Source organism: Sinohyriopsis cumingii, chromosome 12 (assembly GCF_028554795.1).
Source record: "Sinohyriopsis cumingii isolate HCF-2022 chromosome 12, ASM2855479v2, whole genome shotgun sequence".
NCBI classification, from domain to species: Eukaryota; Metazoa; Mollusca; class Bivalvia; order Unionida; family Unionidae; genus Sinohyriopsis; species Sinohyriopsis cumingii.
The window spans coordinates 116,150,326-116,173,371 of record NC_142972.1 but is presented as its reverse complement, the minus strand read 5'-3'; the positions used below and the strand labels follow the sequence as shown (position 1 = coordinate 116,173,371).

The following is a 23,046-nucleotide window of genomic DNA, read 5'->3' as shown; positions in this document are numbered from 1 at the left end:
ATTGGATATTTATGGGTTTTTTTAATAATAAAAATAGGCCCTGCTTTGCGTTTGTTTGATGCTAAAGTTTTTTACAACTGGAATCTGTAGTATTTTTTCAAAGAAAGTATATTGATTGGAAGGTTTTCTTGTTTGTTATTTTTAATTGGGTGATATCCATGCAATACGATAAAACCAAGCAATAGCTTTTTGACCGTAATCACTAGAGTCATCTAGTATAAAATACTTTAATGAGACAATAAGGAAACTTGTCACTGATGTTCGCAACCTGTCCGTTATTTGAATGTATTCCATGTGCAGCCATTGTATCCACAACGTCTCCGGTTATCGACGGTGATGCAAGAGCACTTATTCTATATACAAATTTCTTATCAGTATCCGGATAGACGTCCCGTATATTTCATCTGTGTATAATAAGTTTGTCATTTTGCGCAAGACGCTGGTCAAAATGGGCTGGATAACGATTATTTACACGAGCTTTTCTTTTCTGTGTTTGGCTATTCGTATCGAAGCCGGTAAGAAAACAGACTATATATTTTAAGCTTGTCATGACTTAATAACTTATCCTACATGTTTGTGACACCGGAACCAAATTTGGTAGGATAGTATTTACCACAGGGTCATGCATACAAACCTTTCCATGATATATATATATTAATTGATTATCTCTAAAACATGACTAGTGTTTTTATTCAACCAAAGTAAACTAATTATATAAACAAAAGTGGCACACGATGATTCCTCATCCTAAGAGACTTTTGCATTTTCATACCATGTGCTTGATAGTGTTGTCTACTACTAAATCAAATTTAGATGAATGAATAAATGAAGGAAGGAAGCAATGAATGAAGGAAGGAAGGAAGGAGTCCGTCTTTCCATCCATGTATTCTTCTTTTCACCCACACATTCATATTTACATCGGACTATCTCATTTTAATTTTATTCACGTTGTTTGTGATTACATACTAAGAACGCCCTGTGCGGGAGAAAACATTCGTTTTGGTCAACAATATATTATTTGGTATTTTTATTCAGTTTTCAACCTCGTGTAGTTCAAAATTTCACTATTTTTGTCGTGTATATATGAAAATAATAATAATAATAATAATAATAATAAAAAGGGATAATACAACTATTTATATACTGTACAACATCAATCATAAGAGTATGAATCTGACGTATAAGTTTTTAATATCAATGTACATTCTTCCAAACACTTGCTTTCAGACGTTTTGGGGGCTGGAGACTGCCTTATTCCCTTATTTTAGAGTAAAAATGCTGACAGCAATGTTGGTACTGTGATTGATATTAAAAGTGTAGCATCAGAACTGATGATACTATCAGGGCAATTTTGTTGATAATGAAACTAATGCGTTAACTGTCAGACTTATTGATGGGTATATCATGTTGTGATATCAAAACACATTTATTGTGTTTACTTTGAACAACGTAACGAGCAATTTTGTATTTTCTTGCATGTTTTCTGACCAAACTGTGTGCGTATCATTTCGAGCATACTATCAATTACCCTTTGAATTTCATTTCTGGTTAGCATGTTTAAAGACTTTGTTCTATGATATGATTAAGCTCCAGTACTTCTTTCCAATGCTTTCGTTACGAATGTAATTAAATCTAACGAATTTTACAGAATCAAACTCTACGAGACGTACTTATGATCTTCAACTAGGATAGTTCGACATGGTTGAAAACATGTACAAATCCTATATTTACCCCAATCAAACTATTACTTAGTTACAGATTCATTAAACTCAAATACAGATCCATGAAACTCCATTAAACTAAATTACAGATTCATTAAACTCAATTACAGATCTATTAAACTCAGTGACAGATCTATCAACACAGTTACAGATCGATTAAGCTCAGTTACATATCCATTAAACTCAATTACAGATCCACTAAACTCAATTACAGATCTTTTAAACTCAGTTACAGGTTCATTAAACTCAATTACAGATCCATGTAGGAGTTTTAGAACCTTCTATTGATGAGTGTACTATTTCTATTTATGTTTCGTCTGCTGTTCATTTTATTAATTTTCTGTCGAAAGAAGGCTGGCACAATGAATAGTGTAGTCAAGTTATTGTAATGCTCTCTATCAGATAGATAATCAGGAATTGTCTTCTAGTACGTTTTATTCAATGCATATTAGTATCAACCTTACCCTTTTGTCATTGTATATCAGTCCTCTTGTTACAGTGCCTCAACACTCACGAGTCATTGTTTCCTGATTATTTTATCTGACCTTTACTGCGCCAGAATATTGGCTTGATTTTACGAAATTAACATATTCTTTACATTTATGATATTGTGGCTTGTACCGCTCCATCAGGCTAATGGATATTTCTTCAGTGTATTCTGGTGTTGCTAATGGTTTTTTGTTGTCGATGTTTTTTCTTTGCCAATTATTCTATTTTATGAGCGTTATCAGACACGTTCAAAAGAAAATAACTAGACAAGATATAAATGGTATTTTATTTCGATAATATTTAAATATAAAACATTGTACCATACGTACAGTCATCTGCTTGGAATTGTCTGAGTAATAATTTCCAATAATTACGTCGTTGATGTTAATGGAAGTTGTTCTTGCATCCATATTTCTGCTGCAATACCAACATGCTTTGTTGGCCCTTTTAAGTCAGGGTAATACACCATCAAAATTGATATGCTATCTGTCCATTTTTGTTGTTTGTTGTATGTTATTCTACGGTGGTAGTTTAATTCGTTGAGTGACAAAATGTACTCTTCTGTTTCAGTTTGAAATGAAACTATTTCAAGGATCATCATATCCTTTCCATCGGACTACCATATATATCGCATCGTTTGTCCTTTTCATCTTAAAAGTCTTGTCAACTTTATTTACATCATTTTGCATGTTATAGAGTGCAGCCTTTCGATAAAAACAATCAATTACAATTTATCCTTTGAAGTATTTCAATTTCTATAAAATCAGGTTCACCTATTATCACCCGTCTAATGTTAAAAAATGTCATCTGTAAAATTATGTAATCACTCGTTATGTTTATATTTTGAAATCCTACTCGTCTTTCTCGTATTCGGCTGAGTCGTTCGATGGGTATCAGTTGTCAAGTAACCAAACGAGTTTAACCATGCCTTAGACCCGTTGTTCGGGTTACAATGTTCAGTTGAAGTCACACACACACACATATACACATACACACAGACACACGCGCGCGCCTACACACACACACTAATACACACGCACAAACTTTAAAAAGTTAAAACTTTTGTACGAGTACGAGGAAAGTATTCGATGTTCTCTGTTTCCAATAACTCCATCATTGCATTTTATGAATTATTTTGTTCACCGAGTCATATCTTTTGTAGATTTCCATCTTTAAACAGCCTCTGAAAGCCCAGTATATATCAATATATCACCCCGTCTTTTAGACTTCATGTTCTTAGCTCATGCTTATTGCTAGGAATTACCCACCACTGTGAAATTTAATTTATATCCGTTATTATCCTTTTAATATTATTTCATGTCCACAATGTCCGACATTGAGTATAGACGCCATTTATGAGAAACATTTTGTAAATGAAATCATAATATGTTCTATGTGTTTGTTTGTGTAATGTCTAGGTAGATTGTTTAGTCTTTTCTTTTTTGATCTTATTGTGTTTGATGTTATTCGTCATCTGACTAATATTCTTGTAAAGCAACTGGACTTTGTAGGTATTAGTACATATACGTAAAAAATTTTTGCTTCGTAACAAAAGGAATATACCTAATTTGCTGTGTTTCTTTTGTAGTAAAGAGATGATGTAAATGTCTGAAAAAAATGTTTATGTTAGCGTTTGGATGCTGTAAAAGGTTGCGTTCAGAATTGCTTTGTCAAACAACGCACAATTAATCTGATTATCAGTGCTATGAAGAAAAAAATACTCTGCCATGTTTTTAAAACAAATTATCAATAAAACTTCCACTCATCACAGCATCGAAATCGATATGTTTTATTCTTCCCGGTCGGTCAATTAAATCAATAATTTAAAGTGCAAAAAGAGTATTAATTTCGCATTTCGCACATTTAATTTTCTATTCTTTATTTCCGGTCTTTATAGTGCATCTTCCTGACATTCGAACTTTTTCAAGATCTCTCTACAACGAATCCAGAAAGACAGAGTTGCGAATTTACCGAAAATATAATTAAGAATTAATGCGGTCTCTGAAACTTCATATAATGAATTGCTTATAATATTCAATTAAATGTTTCTTTTTCACGTCCATTTTTTAAAAATGTATTCAGCTTGTAATGACCTTTAATATCTTAACTGACCTTTAAGTTTCATCTTAGTTTTGCATGTACCTTCAGTTCCATTGTTTCGTATTCTGCTCTTATGCTCACTCTACGCTGGGCACACAGAGATGCCTAAGCAATAACGTTTGCGTCATATGACAGGAGTGGAACCCACACTGTTAGAGTAAACTCCATTTAAAGGTTCTTACATGTTTCGATTAGGAGTAAGGAAGTCGAGTTTGTAGCCCTTTGAGCCCGAACTGGGTTCAAAGATAAACACAACACTTATGTATTCAATGATATTAATTGTACTAAAATGTATATGTATCTTCTTTCACTCTCAATGCAATTGAATAGCTATGAAAAAGTCAAATGTGATACATAGCAGTCAACACTACTGTCATCGGGTGATCATATACCCCTGATTCAGATTTTAGTAGTCAAATACTGATGTGATTGATTTTAGTAGTTAAATACTACCGTGATTGATTTTAGTTATCAAAAACTACCATGATTGATTTTGGTAGTCAAATACTACTGTGATTGATTTTAGTAGTCAAATACTACCGTGACAAATTTAGATAGTCAAACACTACCAGTAGCATACTAACATAGCGGGGAGGGCAGACGGGGCGGTTGCCTAGGGTGCCAGAGGTCTTGTGGCGCTAAAAACCCTTTTAGGCCATAATTGTCGCCCCGGGCGCTATTTCCCATTAGTACTCTGCTGTGCTAGTCACAAACTACAGCGCTAAACATACCATACCACTACTAGCCAAGTGAAAGTCAGTGTTATTATTATTGTTTCCCTCCACATAATAATCCATTGACTCGGTACGACTGGTAGCTGCCTCTCATATACAACGGTACTGCTGTCAAACAACTGGGTGGATAAAATTGGTAACCATTCACCGTCAACGTTAAGCCGATAAATCAGCTCCTCAATCGTGATGATGTTGATTTTCAGGGTAGGAGCTAACATCACCTATTCATTGAAAGCTGCAATTATTCGCAACCACTTCTGTCTGCCATATCGGTGTATATGTTATACACTGGCCGGTATTTCCCGTGACTGTGGAGCTACCGTCGGCTGAAGGGTCCTTTTGGTGACATGTATATTATATTTCTGGAGCAATTTCTGTGCTTGATGACCCACATATCGTCTATCCGTATCAACATATATTTGGTGGGTGTGTGTGTTGATTCATCGGACTACGTCTACCTTAAGTCCAATACACGTTACTACATCGCCAAGTTTGCTGCACGTTACTGCACTCCTAGGCACTTCTAGTAGCTCTTCATTGTTCCTATCACCTTAGATATGCCTAGTCCCATCTGATTGGCTAAACATATGTATACCTTACTGTTATGTATATTTGATTTAAGTTATATTTGATTTAATTTAATTGTTTGTACGTTTTAAAATCTTTTTATTTTAATTTCGTTCCATGTTAAGTAATGTAATTTTGCTGACTGGAATTTGATACTTTCCAGAAATTAGTTTGACCTGACCGTTCAGCTGAAAACAGTTAAAAATAGAACTTTTTATCTTTTTTGTCACCTAGTTCCTGGACTTGATTAGCAATCAAGTAAACAACTTCTTTTTTGTGGGATACATAGAGATCAAGGCTGTACTGGAATACGTGACCTTAGACATGTAAATAGCATCTAAACTGTTCTGGAATGTGATCACTTGACCCAGATACGGGCATCTATTTTGCGTCTTTTCGACTGCATAACCGTTGTCTATAGGGAAATTGGTTGGTTGGGCCTTTACACTGGAAAGCGTTTGTTTGTGATCAGTTTGTAGTTACATTTTAATATTTATTCAAATTATTTGGATTCTAAAAGTTTAATTCTTTTTCCTGGAAATATTTGAGTGCTCATACAGAATTCTTGGACAAAGAAATTTTTATTTTTTTCGGAAATTCAACCACCGGCAGATTGCTCGTGAAACTACAAAAGAACTGAAGGCACAACAGCACAATGCTAGCTACAGTATATGTCATCGCCTTCCATTTTGGAATATTTGTCGGGACTCAAACTCTAATTCATCAGAACATTTGATTGCTATGACTTCTAAAATTTAATTCTTTAATTATTCTTGGCTTATTTATGGATCTGATTCTTAAATTCGAAAGTTCTTTTTTTATTTTTACATTTTTTTCCAGAGAAATAAATTATTTGTTAAAATTTTCAAAGCTTGTTGTTTTCACTCTTTCTTTGTTACTGTTTATTAGAGCCTAAACACGTAACATTACAAATGATCTGTTTTTTACGACCGCCACCCAAATTAGTAAATACAGATGCCCTTTACAATACACACACAAGAACAGCAATCGGTACATACTACAAGCACTCCCATACATATGAATCCCGACGATGCATCAACGACACGCAAACGTTATGTTGATAAAGCCCGAAACTTGCGGATCAATAGCTGGAGATTATTCAAAGTTTATCACAGAGTTTTTACTAGAATGGAAATAGGAGTTAAAGAAGAAAAAAATGTGATTCACTTTGACTCAAAGCTGCATCTTTCATTTGTTGCATGTAAAAACAGTGCCTGGGTCTGGTTTTACTTACTTCGTTCTTTAACTAGTAAACTTTATTTGTTAAAATTGTCCCAATTATAACTCAAATAGCAACAGTCTTTCCGATTAAATATAATATTTACCCCCCCCAAAAAAAAAAAAAAAACATAATTTTTCAACACAGAATGTGTATACATGTTCAGTATGATGTCACATAGGGAAATGTTTGACAGCAAGAGTGTGCCACAGTTTCACTTCTAAGCATTCAAATTGTTGGATATGTGATGGGATGGTTATGTGATGGGATGGATAGGTGATGGGATGGATAGGTGATGTGATTGTATGTGATGGGATGGTTATGTGATGGGATGGTTATGTGATGGGATGGATATGTTATGGGATGGATATGTGATGGGATGGTTATGTGATGTGATGAATATGTGATAGGATGGTTATGTGATGGGATGGTCATGTGATGGGATGGTTATGTAGTGTGATGGATATGTGATGGGACAGTTATGGATGCAGATATTCCAGATTTACAGATTTTCTTTTCGGAATGTTGACAGAGTTCTTAAAAAGACTGAAAGTATTCATCCTCCATTTTTTCACACTTTACAGAACATTAATGAAATACACTAGCAAATATACAGTGCCTACAAGATAACAAAATTAACAAAACATTGATGAATTGATGAATATAGTACTAAGCATATATAGAAATCTATCGAGATTCCTTATCTCCTTTTGACCTAATTACCACACAGTTCGTGTGTAAATGCGGGTGTAATAATTTTTTCTGATTTCCATACTTCATTTAAATCATACTATATAGCACATGTATTTTATTCTATATTTTCCTCTGCTTTAATTAAATCATACTATATAGCATATGTACTTTCTTGTATATTTTCCTCTACTTTAATTAAATCATTCTATATAGCACATGTACTTTGTTGTCTCTTTTCCTCTACTTTAACTAAATCATACTATATAACACATGTACTTTGTTGTATCTATTCCTATACTTTAATTAAATCATACTATATAGCACATGTACTTTGTTGTATCTTTTCCTCTAATTAAATCATACTATATAGCACATGAACCTTATTGTATCTTTTCCTCTACTTTAATGAAATCGTACTATATAGCACATGTACTTTGTTGTATCTATTCCTCTACTTTAATTAAATCATACTATATAGCACATGAACCTTACTGTATCTTTTCCTGCACTTTAATTAAATCATACCATATAGCACATGTACTTTATTGTATCTTTTCCTCTACTTTAATTAAATCATACTATACAGCACATGTACTTTATTGTATCTTTTCCTTTCAATCGTTTGCGCATTTCCTCCTTACTTACAATGTTAATGCATTGTCATATTCATTGCCATGATCCTCAGTTGCTTTTTCATACCTTCCTGTGTTTTTTTCTTGTTCTGGCGCTTGCAAAACACTGTATATTTTATCGTCCTTACTATACTCTCATTTAAGTCTTTTGTCATTAGTTCCTTCTTATATATAATAAATACGACATGAAATATGCACGATCATTTAAATTAATATGTGCTAAGCTGATATTATTAATTCATATTTCACGTTTTGTATCACTTCTGTTTTCTTCTGTCTGTAGCAGGTGTCACATTTTAAAGGTTGGATGTATGTACTAGTCTAACTTTACAATAGTTACAATCTAAGTATAGAGACATCAAAATCTTAACGGTCACTTTCTACTGACACCTATTTTCCAGTGTATGATCGTTATAAAGTGGGCCCTGTTAGGTGGGTCTGTTGGTAAGTCCGTGGTTGTTGTATATTATTATGAGTTGTGAACAAGACTTTATCAGAAGAAAACATGTAAGTGACTTTCCGGGGAGGCGTCAAACTAGAAGCAGCGTACATCGACCCGACTTATGGAATTCAATAAACGAGTCTTGCAAGGATTTTTAGTCATGTCCTCTTTTCGGTGCAGGTGTTTGCTCTAACTTAAAATAGATAGTGAATACAGGCTAAATACATTACTTTGATACCAAAATATTTATAATGTTTTCGTCTCTTAATTTTCTGATATTGACAGAATTGTTTTCATCGTAATTTTTTACGAGTCCCATAAACTTTTTAAGTATAGTTTGAAGCTGTCTTAAATCAAAATGATCTCCTATCGCAACAGTATATTTCTTGGGTTGGTGTCATGGCGAATTTCAATTCTGAGGAAAGATTATTTCTCTTGGACTGAAAACTGAGTATTTGAAACGCTATTTACCCACTAAATGTTTTAATAACAATATTGAGGTCCAATGAAGACTTAGATTTTGTTTGGTTGAATGATTTATTGAATGATTACTTTTAATGATTGGCTTATCTGATGGAATGATTGAGTAAATGGTCAAATCAAAACGATAGATCGAATTTTGACTCGGACCTGAGACGTTAAGTTAAATTGATTATTGAAGTTCTAATATGTACTCTAAGAACTCTTTGTTGCCCTTTATTGCCCCATAAAACCTATAAAAAGCTAAAAGCTAAATTCAGATTTTTCCCAACCCACGTACACATTTAGAGCTATATTAAGCTTTATGTCCAATACACGTCCCAAAGTGTGTATATTTGAGCTAAATTAACCTTTATGTCCAAAACGCGTCCCACCGGAGTGTCTTTTAGAGCTAAATTAAACTTTATGCCCAACACACGTCCCACCAGAGTGTCTTTTAGAGCGAAATTAAACTTTATACCCATCACACGTCCCACAGCGTGTATATATTTGAGCTAAATTAACCTTTATGTCCAACACGAGTCCCACACGCGCGTCTTTTAAAGTTAACTTAAACTTTATGCCCAACACACGTCCCACCAGAGTGTCTTTTATATTTTCATGTGCATAGCAAAGAGAGTTTACACTGTACAAAGTTGATGAAGAATAGCCAGAAAGTCCGACTTTTGGATCTACTAGAGACCTTGCACGTATGATTTATGTCGTAGCTGTAGATAATCCGCTTTTTTAATATTTTTCTGGGTGGGTGGGTGGTGGTTATCAGTTATACAAAAACTACTTTCAGAGCAATTGTGGAAATGTATTACTTCTCTTCACAAATTGTTTTTACCAAATTAGACTGTACACCAATCCCCAACCCCCACAATATTATTATTTGGTTGAATCTCTATTTGTACGTTAGTTTATGGATTAGTATGTATATTCCCTTACGTTTATATTCAGCCCATTAGGTATAGTGCACATTCCAATGAAATCAAAGAGAATAGACTGAAAATAATCCTCCTTGAACTGAACAAGCGCTTTTTTATTGTATCCATAAACTAGAATAAAAAATAGTTAAATTGTAAACGTGTTTTGTTATTATTACAAGACTGAGAAAAGAAAGAAACGAAACTTTAATTGTTTTTTAAACAAAATTTAATTAGATTAGAATCAAAAGAAAAATATACAAACGGTCGATTGTTTCTGTTCTATAAAGTTTTGGGGTCATCAATATAGTGGTCCGTGCAAGTCCCATTATTCAATGAAATATTAAAAATTAAACGTTATGTCGGTCAGATCTTGAATAAATAAAAGCGATTGTTTCGGGAAACCCAGTGTGTCACGTGCATCCGTGCAATGGTATATTCCTGAATCTAACTTGAACATAACACTATACCACACAATTTTGACTTTGAGGACGCAGCTCGTCGCTAATGGAATACTCATGCAGTTGAGACAAAAAGGAAAGAATGTAAAGAGGCATTGTACCCTTTGCAAGTTTTCAGTTTTAGTGTGGCACATTTGCCTGTGGTGTGAAATGTTTCTGAAGTGTGCTCTAACTTTTTTGTAAGCATTATCCATATCTTCTTCAGTAAGTGTAAAGAATACGTCTTGCACATCCATTCCTGCAGTTTGTTACAACTGTGCTCTTTTCTAATCTGAACTGTATCTGTGATAATTTTCCCAGTCACATACAACTCAAATGCGCGTATCCATCTTTTCCACCTTGCTGCGATGCTAGCAATTTCAGAACAATCAAACTGAGGTACTAACATAATGTCATGCATTGTCGTTGCCGTCATTTTGAACTACGATATTTTTATATTCCATCTTCGTCGCCAAATATAGGATCCGATAATAACGTATTGGATCAATATCTTCGGATATAACCAAGACCACATTCACAATTTAAGGTCCACCATTACCGCATTTATTTTCCAATGTCCAATTAGCACAACAACGGAAGGAGTGACAATTAATATGGCAATAGGGAGACGTCATTGTCACAATATGTATCATTCAGATTATGTATCATAAGTATTCTTACATGTTATCAAATATATTCAATATATTTCAAATGCAACTCTTTGATAAATACTACTTCCAATAAACTTAAGAGACCAAGAAAAAACATAAATACTGAAACAGCCTGAAGTATTCCGATTCATGCCATAATTAAGGACTTGCAAAAAGGTTTGAAAAATAACAAATGTTATATAAATATTTACCTAACCGTCTAATCCTCTGTCTGTAGAGTTCTTACTGAATATACCTAAACCACAAATAAAAATGCATTCCTAACTATTCATAATTTCTTGTAATCTCCGTAAGCGATTGGAACACCTCCCGCTTGTGACGTAAGGTAATTCACTCATTCACAATCTTCGCCATTGTTAGTGTTTTCATTGAGTCTCAGGAAAGCGATTAAAGGTAAAGTTTGGTCCAGTTTTCAGAAGTAAAGTTTCCCATAAAATGCCATCAATAGTATCTTATTAAACAAGTCCAGCTAGTTATTTTGGTTGAGTAAACGTAAAACAAAATACGATTGCAAAAATCGACTGTCAATCCTTAGAGAAAAAAGTCGCTGGATTTCAGGAAAGACTATCAATTGCCACAACTTATCTCGGCCGGTAGTAGTGTCTCCTAACGTCAACTTAAACTCAAGGCATCAGATGTAAGTTAAAAATAACAGTTTTACATTCTTTCTGATCTGGGCAATCGTTTTGTCATGTTTTAAACCTTTGCTTCTAAATATATTTATCGGCAATAACTTTGTTCATTAATTAACTCGTCTCTCGTTCATTTTACTCGGCCATTTTGTTGGAGAATAGCCTTTGATGCGTGTATGTGTATGTAGATATAAGGTACTATTAGGTTTATACTTCTGGAATTAGCATTGATAAAGAATATGTTTGTTCTATAAATGACGATACACTATTTTACAGTTTGACTTTCACATATATTGTTGAACATTTGTGGGACTTTTTCAATGAATATATCAATTTCTGTCTCCACACGTTTACTTTTCAGCTTTCAATATATATCTTAAATAGATCCAGTGGATTTGTTTCTAGGCTGGATTACTTTCGAAAGCAACATATTGTAGAAATTTGAAAGCTCTTTTCAAGGTTGAATTGATTTTTATGTTGGCTTCTTAGCGAAATGTGAGGGTATTACAAAATGCATCCTGTAACATGCCTCTGTCGATGTAAAATACAATAAACTAAAACGAGGGGAATCTCAGAATATGGCAGGTCACAATAAAATGTTACAATTCTTGTATAAGTATTTATTAGATAATTGTTATAAGTAGTTGTTTGTACGATACGGCTAAACACAGACACTAATTTCAAAGCATATCCTGGATGAGACACGGATCTTGCAATCTACGAACGTCTAATTCGCTCTGTGCGGACCTTACGACATCTTACTTCAGCAGCAAACAATCTGAATTTGAAGAGGTCAGGAAAGTAGGTTTCGAAAATAAACGTACCGTACTAATGTTGATAACCTGAAAGACAGATGCATAACAGCAAATAATGGGAGAATCTCCAAGACGGATACAAAACAGGATATAAAGGGTTATTTCTCAAGTTCAAAAATATCTTATTTCCATAAATGTAACAATGGAATTAGACTACAAGTTCTCACAACTTAGATAAAAGCCATTTCTCTTGAGAAAGTTGTCCATTATACCTTAATAAGCTTAAACGTTTTCACACATCTAAACTCGTATTATTCCTTTATTATCAAGAGTATACTTTTTAATAATCTTTTCTTTACATTTACTTTTAGTATTGAAGTTTTTGAGATAAAAAAATAGTAAATGTACTACTGACAGTTGGTACATTGAGACAAAATGATAGTGAAAGTGTGTCAGACGCTGTAAATTTTATTATTAGTGTTCTATATGGGAAAATAAATCATTTAAGTGTAATATTTATTTAGTTTGATGTTTCCATAATCGCCATTGCATTTCCAATCAAAACACGTGATCAACTAAAACAAAAATCGCTCTATATAGTGTATTTTTTGTGACTAATCGTTCCCATTCATTAGTGTCAGAAGGCATTTAAAGCTAAAACAACGAGTGTATCCTATAGCAACAAAGCTCTTTCTGGAAGCTCGAAGACCTCCAAACCAGTTGGCAAGCGGGAGTTGGCCCCAGGAACATTATTTTCTTTGATTTTATGATAATATTACAAATGACTAAGATAAAGTAAGGTGTAAAAATTATGCTATTTAAACTTTAAATTTATAAAGTTACGTTTGAAACAAAAACCTTGAAAAAAATTGTCTTTGGTCACTCTATTGGAAATATGAAGCGTAATCCACTAAAAGAATTTCAAATCATTCCAGCATGTCTAATTTCACAATACCACATTTCAGAAATAATTCTTTCCAACGGAACACATATCATGAGAAAAAGGAACGACACTGAGGAATATACAGTCATTAGAGAGGTAAGCCATGTCATGAATCCAGATTATGATCAATTTCTATAAGCATGTTACTGGGTATGATATGCGTAACCGGAATAGGAATCAAGTCAGGGATCTCTCAACGTATAGATTGACACTGTTGATGGCATTTAAAACCATTCAATTGAAAACAAATTTGATAAAAATTAAATGAAAACCGAAATTACAGATGCAGTATTTTGTATAATTAGATAAATTTACCCATGCCCATGAATCGGGTTTAAATTCTCCTTTTTTGGATAGTTAACACCTTTTAGATTTGTAAAGTTTAGAGCATACATTTTGAATTAACATCTGTTTTGTTGTGGAGAGGAACAAACACAAACACACACACACGTATGTATGTATGTTAGATAATAATAATAATAATAATAATGAGGACTTTGTATAGCGCCTAATCTTTAGAAGCTCTAAGCGCTTTACAACTTTAGACAACACCTATAAGATAAAAAACATAATAATATTCTTACAAAAACAAACAACATCAAAATACAAAAACATTAAAAAAATGAAAAAACATGCTGAGAATATTTCAGGTAGGAAACATTATTAGGTCTTTAAGTTTCTTCTTGCTGTCGAAATAAGAGAGATTTGGAGCCCTCTTGAATGTGATCACTGTGTCTTTGTGTCTAAGTTCAGTGGGCAATTCATTCCACGTTGCTGGGCCCTGGTGTGCAAAAGAACGCTGTCCATATGACTTTGTTTTCGTACTTGGAATAATGATTATACGATTGTCAGAAGAGGAGCGTAAGTATCTTGCTGGTGTGTACACATGAGTGAGGTCAGATAGGTATGTTGGACTAGAGTCCGACAGTGAAATGTAGCACAGTGAACAAATTTTGTGTTTAATTCTGGATCGAATGGATAGGCAGTGTAGGGTACAGAGCAGCGGGGAGGTGTGCTCTGATATTGGTACCCTAAGTATGATCCGAACAGATGTGTTTTGAACTTGTGAAGTTTCTGGAGTAGATACTGAGATTTACCAGACATAGCTGAGTTACAATAGTCCATTCTTGAAAGTACTAATGAACACACAAGTGATTTAGTGCCGTCAGCTGAAAGATATTTGCAAATTGAGCTGATGCGTCTCAGCTCAAGATATGCAGTTCATGACATGTTGGTGCAATGTGAGAGTACTGTCCAGAGTAAAACACTTAGGTTTCGTACTGATTGTGTGAATTTAATGTTGGCGTTGCTGATATTTATTGTTTTAGGTAAAGGATGTGAATGAGAAAGACTTTGTGTTGTGATCAGAATGGCCTCAGTTTTATCATCATTCATCTGCAGCTTGTTACAAGTCATCCATGATTTCACATCAGAAATGCACCTCTCTACACCTTGGATGGTAGCATCAACTTCAGTTGGGTGGCTAGTTTTTTATGTTTGCGTGTCATCAGCGTACAATTGATGAGACACTGCATGATGATCTATGACACTTGAGAGCGACTGAGTGTACAGAATGAAGAGAACAGGCCCAAGAACAGACCCCTGTGGAACACCACAACATAGATCAACTTGGTTGGAGTGTATTCCATTTGCAGATACAATTTGTGTCCTGTTGACCAAGTAGGACTTGAACCACAATAAGGCTGTATCATGAATGCCAAATACATGCTGGAGACGATGAAGTAATATAGCATGGTCTATTGTGTCAAATGCTGCAGACAAATCAAGGAGGGTGAGGACTGTAATCTTTCCGCTATCAAATGCAGAAAGAATATCATTAACTACTTTTACAAGAGTAGTTTCAGTACTGTGACAAGGGCGATATGCAGATTGTACATTGACGTCTGAAAGAACGTTTCCTTATACCTGTAATGTTTTCCGCCTGATCAGGTATGTTGAAGCCAGTTGAATTTGTCCCTTATTTGACTATTTGTGTGCAGATGATGTTTGTTGATGTGATGATAGTTTCCATAGACAAAAAGACAAATGACGTAAATACGTACGTCCTCTAGAAAGTGAACATTTCCTAATTTCTTCGTTGAGACAATATTTATGCTTTGGATCGTCATGTGATGAGGGATTCCACTTTGTAAGGTCCATTAAACCAACTATCCTATACATGCTTTAGTATTGTGAATCTCGACGAATCTACCGATATTAGTTAGATGTTTTTATCTCCAATTCACGCATGACTCTACGTACTATTTCAATTGGACCTACAACTTTGTTTCCACTACATACCGGGAATATACAGCGCGTCTGCACAATAGCAACGATTCCACTTAAAGTCAATTGAAGTAATGTAAAAGTGTTAATTTAAACTCAGTTGCACTTAGTACATTTACATATAATATACTTAGCATGAATTTACTTACATTAACTAAATTAAATTTAAATACGTAATCCTTAGTGTAATTGAGTATCTGATAATTTCACTTTGTACAATCATCAAATGATATATTCTATTATGTATCTCCACTAGACCAGTTATTCGATACCTTGTTTGGCAGTGGATTGGAGGGAAGAACAACTATTCTGGTATAACAAGACAAAGTTAAGCAAAGCCATACACACCTCGAATCTCGATGGTACTCTGCAGAAAATCATCATTACTAAGGGTAATTACTACTTCTACTACTACTACTATTACTTCTACTACTAATACTACTACTACTACTAATAACAATAATAATAATGAGGACTTTGTATAGCGACTAAACTTTAAAAGCTCTAAGCGCTTTAAAACATTAGACAACACCTATAAGATAAAAAAACATATATAATGATATGATTACAAGCAAAAACGCCATGAAATAAGAAAACATAAAAAACATGCTGAGTATATTTAAGGAAGGAAACATTATTAGGTCTTAAGATTGTTCGTGCAATCGAAATAAGTGAGTTTTGAGAGCACTCTTGAATTTGATCACTGTGCCATGTGTCTAAGTTCAGAGGACAATTCATTCCACGTTGCTGGGCCCTGGTATGCATGATAACGCTGTCCATACGACTTTGTTTTCATAGTGGGAATAATGAGTATACGATTGTCAGAAAAGGAGCGTAAGTATCTTGCCGGTGTGTACACATGGGTGAGGTCGGATAGGTATGTTGGACTTGAGTCCGTTAGTAAAACGTAGCACAGAGAACAAATTTTGTGTTTGATTCTGGATCGAATGGATAGCCAGTGTAGGGTACAGAGCAGGGTGATGTGTGCTCTGATCGTGGTACTCTTAGTATGATCCGAGCAGCTGTGTTTTGAACTTTTTGAAGATTTTGGAGCAGATATTGAGTTGAACAAGACAGAATTGAGTTACAAAAGTCCAGTCTGACAAAGTACTAATGGAAACGCAAGTGTTTTAGTGGGATCAACTGAAAGTTATTTGTGAATGGAGCTGATGCGTCTCAGCTCAAGTTATGCAGCCTTTAATGTTGGCGTTGCTGATATTTATTGTTTGAGGTAAAGGATGTGAATGAGAAAGTCTTTATGTATTGATCAGAATGGCCTCAATTTTATCATCATTCATCTGCAGCTTATTACATGTCATCCATGATTTCACATCAGAAATGCACCTCTCTACATCTTGGATGGCAGAATCAACTTCAGTTCGGTTGCTAGATTTGTATATTTGGATGTCATTAGTGTACAATTAGTGAGACACTGGATGATGATTTATGACACTTGAGAGAGGCTGAATGTATAGAATGAAGAGAACATTTCAAAGAACAGACCCCTGTAGAACACCACAACATAGATCAACTGGGCTGGAGTGTATTCCATTTGCAGATACAATTTGTGTCCTGTTGACCAAGTAGGACTTGAACCACAGTAAGGCTGTATCATGAATGTCAAATACATGCTGGAGACGGTGAAGTAATATAGCATGGTCTGTTGTGTCAAATGCTGCAGACGAATCAAGGAGGGTGAGGACTGTAATCTTTCCGCTATCCAATGCAGAGAGAATGTCATTAACTACTTTTACAGGAGTAGTTTCAGTACTGAGGCAAGAGCGATATGCAGATTGTATATTGCTAAAAAGACTGTTTCAATTCAGATGAGATACAAGCTGGGATAGAACAACCTTTTCTAAGATTTTGTATATGAATGGGAGATTAGAAACTGGGCGGTTGTTCTTTAAATCGTTATGGTCTAGTGTTGCTTTCTTTAGCAGAGGCTTTACAGTGGCAGTTTTGAAAAATGATGGGAAGTCCCCTGAGAGAGAGGTATTGATAACATCAGTTAGTAAAGGCAATACTGGATCTTAGCACTCAAGCATCTGTGATGGTGGAATTGGATCAAGTTCATATGACTTTGGTGCACTCTTCATCTGGATTGTACGTACGAAATGCATAGATACAGATTCAAATGCTGCTAATGGTTGCCGCTCAAATTCTGTTTCCCAACTGTATGGTGACGACGAGTCAATTGAAATTGTGGTTAAAAGCTTATCTCTAATGATTTGTACTTTGTCACGGAAGAAATGTGCAAACATGTCCGGAAGGTCGGCTGGAGATGGTAGTTGGAAGTGGTGTTGATTTGTTCCTTTACATTAGCTTGTTAGTAATCTCGAAGAGCTCTTTGCAGCTGTAACTTTCCATGATCTTAGTAGTGTAGTGCGCTGATTTTGCTGGATGGACTATAATTGTGACATTATTCTTAGCGGCTTGATAGATCTGCTTATGAATAGTGAGTCTGGTGGAAAGCCAAAGCCTTTCACTTTTCCGGCGGTCTCTTTTAGCAGTGAGAAGCTGGTCCCTAACATTGCTATACCATGGAGAACACTTTTGAATGATACACTACACTTGGCAGCTGGGGAATGTTTGTCGAACAATGAACGTAGGCAGTTATCGTGTTGTTCTGCTGTAATAGGTAAGCAAGTTGTTAGGTTTGCTTGGATGTCATGCATTAGTTTCGTTCTATTTATCATACAGAGGTTTCTCTTAATAGCAGATACAGGTGGAGGGTTAGGGACTGATACGTCAAGATGGCATATGATGCAGAGGTGATCTGATGCAAGGTCATGGGATACCAGGGAGGACCGTAGAATGTTATCATCAGGTCTATGACAAATTCATTTTAAAATGTGACCATGTTTATGGGTGGGTTAGTTAACTGACTGTTTGAAGTTGAAAACAGTAATGGAATCTAGGAGTTTTATGTGTTTGGGTTTCCGGGAATGTCAAAGTGAAAGCTGAAATCTACAAGAATAATCAGGTTGCCACCTATCGAATTTCCATACTCCAGGAAATTCGGAACCTACTGCAAAAAGAGAGATTCAGTCAGCTTGTTTTTTCTACTAGGATGAGGGCGGTATAGGCAGAAATAATGGACTGACCTTTGCTCCAGTGTGAGTGTGGTTCGGACTAGTTCAAACGATGTGTGGTCGAAATTGAATGTTGTATTATGGTTAAGACGTTTGATAATGGAGTTCTTTGTCTTGACAGCAATTCCACCTCCGCGAGAGTTACGGGGGAACGACTTGATGGAATAACCAGTGGGTGTTAGATCCGCATACTTGGGCTCATCACCGGATGTTTTTACCCACGTTTCTGTCAGGAAAAAGACGTCAATATTCTGGTCGTTGATAAAGTTAACTATTTCTGTGCGCTTTTCGGTGGTACTACTGATTGGGCCTTGAATAATGCAATGCGCAGAGGTATCTCTTGAATAGTTGACACGAAGGTTGACGAATTAATAGGCATTTGAATTAAGTGATTTAAATTAACGGTCGAATTTTTAAATTGTCGAGCCGGAATGGGGATAAGGGAGATAACTGGATTTCTTGTTCCTGTTCTAATCCTGCCAGCTTTGGAACAACGTTTCTTTTTTCGCTTCTGTTTACATAATAGTAGTAATGATAGAGCAAAATGGGGGGGGGGGGCAGACCCAACAAAAATGTCGGCAGATTTTTTTAGATAGGCCCTCGACAAACCCCGTTTTCAAAGGGGGAGCTAAAAAAATGCTGTTTTAGCCAAGTAGTGATGACTCATTAAACTACCTAAAGGCCAGGCCGAGGTTTGTATGAGAATACGCTATCGCTTTTTTGGGGGGGTGGGGCGACCCATAAAAATGGCGGTCGAAATATTTATCTGAACTGAAAAAAGATGTGCCCGCGGTAATGATGAATGACTTTGGATATATGTTAAATCTTGGGTAATTGTTATATTTTCTAACTGTAGCATTGCAATTGTTGGATTGGTAAGGGCGAAAGATGTTTATTTTGTTTGTTAATTTGCAATCAAACACACACCCTTTAAGTGGACCCAAGGTGCTTTAGAATTAACACCGTTTCTGGGGTCAGAGGGGCCCAGGCAAGTTGCACATCGGTTAGTTTTATTTTCGTAAGTTTACAATTACCCATTAACAATATTTCTTCTGTTTTCATTGCATCGTGGATTCTCCCACCCCACCCCCCACTATATAAGCATCAGTCGCAGACGCTGAAAATATTATATCGCGTTTTTCGTTTTTTTTTTGGACCCGAACGCATGAAGTCGTTTTCACTGTTCAATTGAAAGTTTGTCTGAACGCTTAAAACACTTTGGCCTTTGTCTCAGTTAAGAATATGAGATAAAATAATTTATGTCGGCATACGCGCTTACTGACCTAACGTACGGATATTAAACGTGCACACGTATTTAGATCGTATAATTTATTTATCATGTATTTATACTTAATGTAACAGGTATATTTTTCTAACGAGTGTAGAATAATCGATTTTTGGCTGTGTAAATCTCAGCGAGTTATAGCGCATAGGCATTTAGCGCATTCATCCAAGTAACCGTGTTGTTGGAAACCCTGCGTGTTATTCTTAGCGGATAGATATTTTAGCACCAACACGTGACCAGGTCAATGTCAATTTTTTATTTATTTTTTGATTAAACAATTTTGATGTAGCTGAATAAGCTGCACAATTTGCAACAAACTGTACTGAATAATTGATTTAATTGTCCTCGGTCTATATTTGTGTTTTCCAGATTTTTCACGTTTGCTGTTCTGGATTGGTGTGACTGCTTGTAAATTTTCCAGTCTATTAGCTGCTGTATTTGAGGTGATGTGATCGATAACAAGACAATCATATATCGCCCCAGTGAAGCACTCATAAACAAATCTATACGAGTAATATTTTTTTTATCTTTTCGTTTTCTGGAATTCCAATAGCAATCATGAGGTAGCCCATGTTACCGACATTTACAAGAGGTTTTTTGGGAGGACAGCTTCTGATGATGCCAGCTCTGTTCGTTTCGTAATTAACGAATTTCGGATGTTTCTTAAATTCATCAACATCTATCTCTTTCTCAGTTTGTTCCATTGATATAATTTTATCTTCGTCTAATATAACTTTTTTTCAGCAGAGGAATACCTCTAGAGATAATCTTTTGGCGTCTTTTATTTTTATAATATCAGAAGCGTTTTGTTTCTCGTAATATAACCACTCCGGTGGTATAGTGGTTAGAGCGTCCGCCTCGGATCCGGGAGATCGTGGGTTCGATCCCCGAATGAGTCATACCAAAAACTTACAAAAATGGTGCTAATAGCTGCCTCGCTTGGCGCTCAGCATTAAGAGGTTAGTGTTAGGACTGGTTGGCCTGGTGTAAGGATAACGTGACTGGGTGGGACATTATGCTACATGTCTGCGGAATGATGCCCCAGTGCTAGATATCAGTATAAACTTCCACACTGCAGACATCACAGCGATATGACTGAAAAATTGTTAAAGCTACGTTAAAAATCCAAATGACACACACACACACACATATATTCTAGTAATATCGTTCAACCGCTCGATATGTTCGTCCGCCGCAAGACACACATAACTGGGTCTTTCGCTTAAGCACCACTTCAAACATTTTTGTGATCCAGTACTGCCACGGCGAACACTGGCCATGTGATATCCACATTATTCTCCATGGCAATTTTTCCAAACATGAGCCAACGACAACTCTTTTTTTTTGCCTGATGCATATTATATTATTGGATAAAGTCCAATTGAAGAAACAACTGTTCCTAAATATATAGATGACTAATTTTACTGTTGAAAAACTGCTAGAACAGTATTTTATCCTAACTGGGATAAAACCAGATTTTCCATGGTCGAAAATCGCAAAAGAAAAATTACGAAATGACATAAAATCGTTATTAACAGCTAGTGAAATAGAGATTGTCCACAATATAACCAAAGAAGAGCAGAGAGAAGTTTTTTGACCGAGAACGAAAAAGATTATCGGAGATTGAACCGCGACACACTGCTAGATTTGATCTGCATAGATTAACCATCGATAAGAAACAAACACCATTTGAACTACAGCTGCATGCCTTTATCAAACAAGCAAAGAATGAGTTTATCAACGATGGTACTGTTCCTGGGTTTTTTTTTTAACGTTTAAGATAGATGGTGTTTAATTGATTCCACAATCAATGACAAACGAGTGGCTACCATTATTAATAAACGTGTTGATGACAGAAAGTACAAATTCAGAATACAATTTATTGTCGAACATATATGCGAAGATTACTCGTGATAAACTCGACCCTGTCAAGGCATCACATCAGTATAATAATGTCTTTACGATAAATAAAAATTCTAAAGCAGGTATTTTCACCGGAATAGACAAACCATGCCCCAATAACGCGTATCTAGTGTCGGCAGTTGTTTACTCTATTTATCGTTTAAATAAACGGGACATATATGCCTTTGATCCGGTGAAAACGGGTTCGCTAAATTATGTTGCTCAATGTATAAAGGAGCATTTTGTAAACTCCAAATGTGAAAATGGACTTATAGAATCAAGAATTTAAAAATAACACAATGGGAAAGCTCTCTTATCAACCGAAGTAGGATAAATGACGTGGTTATTTAAAAACAACAATAAAGTTTCCGATAATTATAAAAACAATCACAAACGAGATTTTGTACAATGCTGGTAACTATTGTTGCAAGGGTTCTACAATAATTTTATATGATCATAAACCATATGCGTGGACCGACTCGGTGGCAAAATTTCGAAGAGAGAGAATAATACGATTTTACCACAGGACCATCTATGAATGAATCTACAACATAAGCAAGCGTGACCCTGTATCAGTCTAATTATTTCACGGAGATGGCTCTGAGTCGGATTAATCAACATTTCATCAGTCTATGTTACCATCTGGAGTTTTTTCTCGGAAAGGATCACTTCAACGAAATATGAAACATATTCTGGTACAATATAACATAGACAGTTATGAATTAATCAAAAACTGTTATACAGAGTCGTCTATTGTTATGCATATAACCCAACAAGAAAAGTCATGGCGACCAACTCCGAAAGAATTTCTCTATCACAATATTGTGTCGAATTGGGTCATGGTAGTCTTTGGAACACAATCTATAACTCCTCCGATATGATTTCTGTCGACAATGTCGCTGATTATCCGGAGGCTTTTCTTGGACTTGGCGAGCGTCATCGTTATTTTGAAGACTGCACACGCAATGACTACAAGTTGCAATAAACGGGTCATAACCAATTATCAATCTTACTGGATTTGCCCAGATATA

At 35.4% G+C, this 23,046-nt stretch overlaps 1 protein-coding gene across 1 annotated transcript in view; it reads left to right on the top strand.

Moving 5' to 3' along the window:
- The first annotated feature begins 438 nt into the window (after window positions 1-438).
- LOC149787302 (low-density lipoprotein receptor-related protein 6-like) overlaps window positions 439-23,046 on the top strand; it is a 41,502-nt gene continuing 18,894 nt past the window's right edge. Inside the window, exons 1-3 of the mRNA XM_089976088.1 lie at window positions 439-515; window positions 13,470-13,543; window positions 15,990-16,125. Coding sequence (XP_089832214.1) covers window positions 449-515; window positions 13,470-13,543; window positions 15,990-16,125 — 277 coding nt within the window. The 5' untranslated portion in view covers window positions 439-448. The remainder of the gene's footprint in view (window positions 516-13,469; window positions 13,544-15,989; window positions 16,126-23,046) is intronic.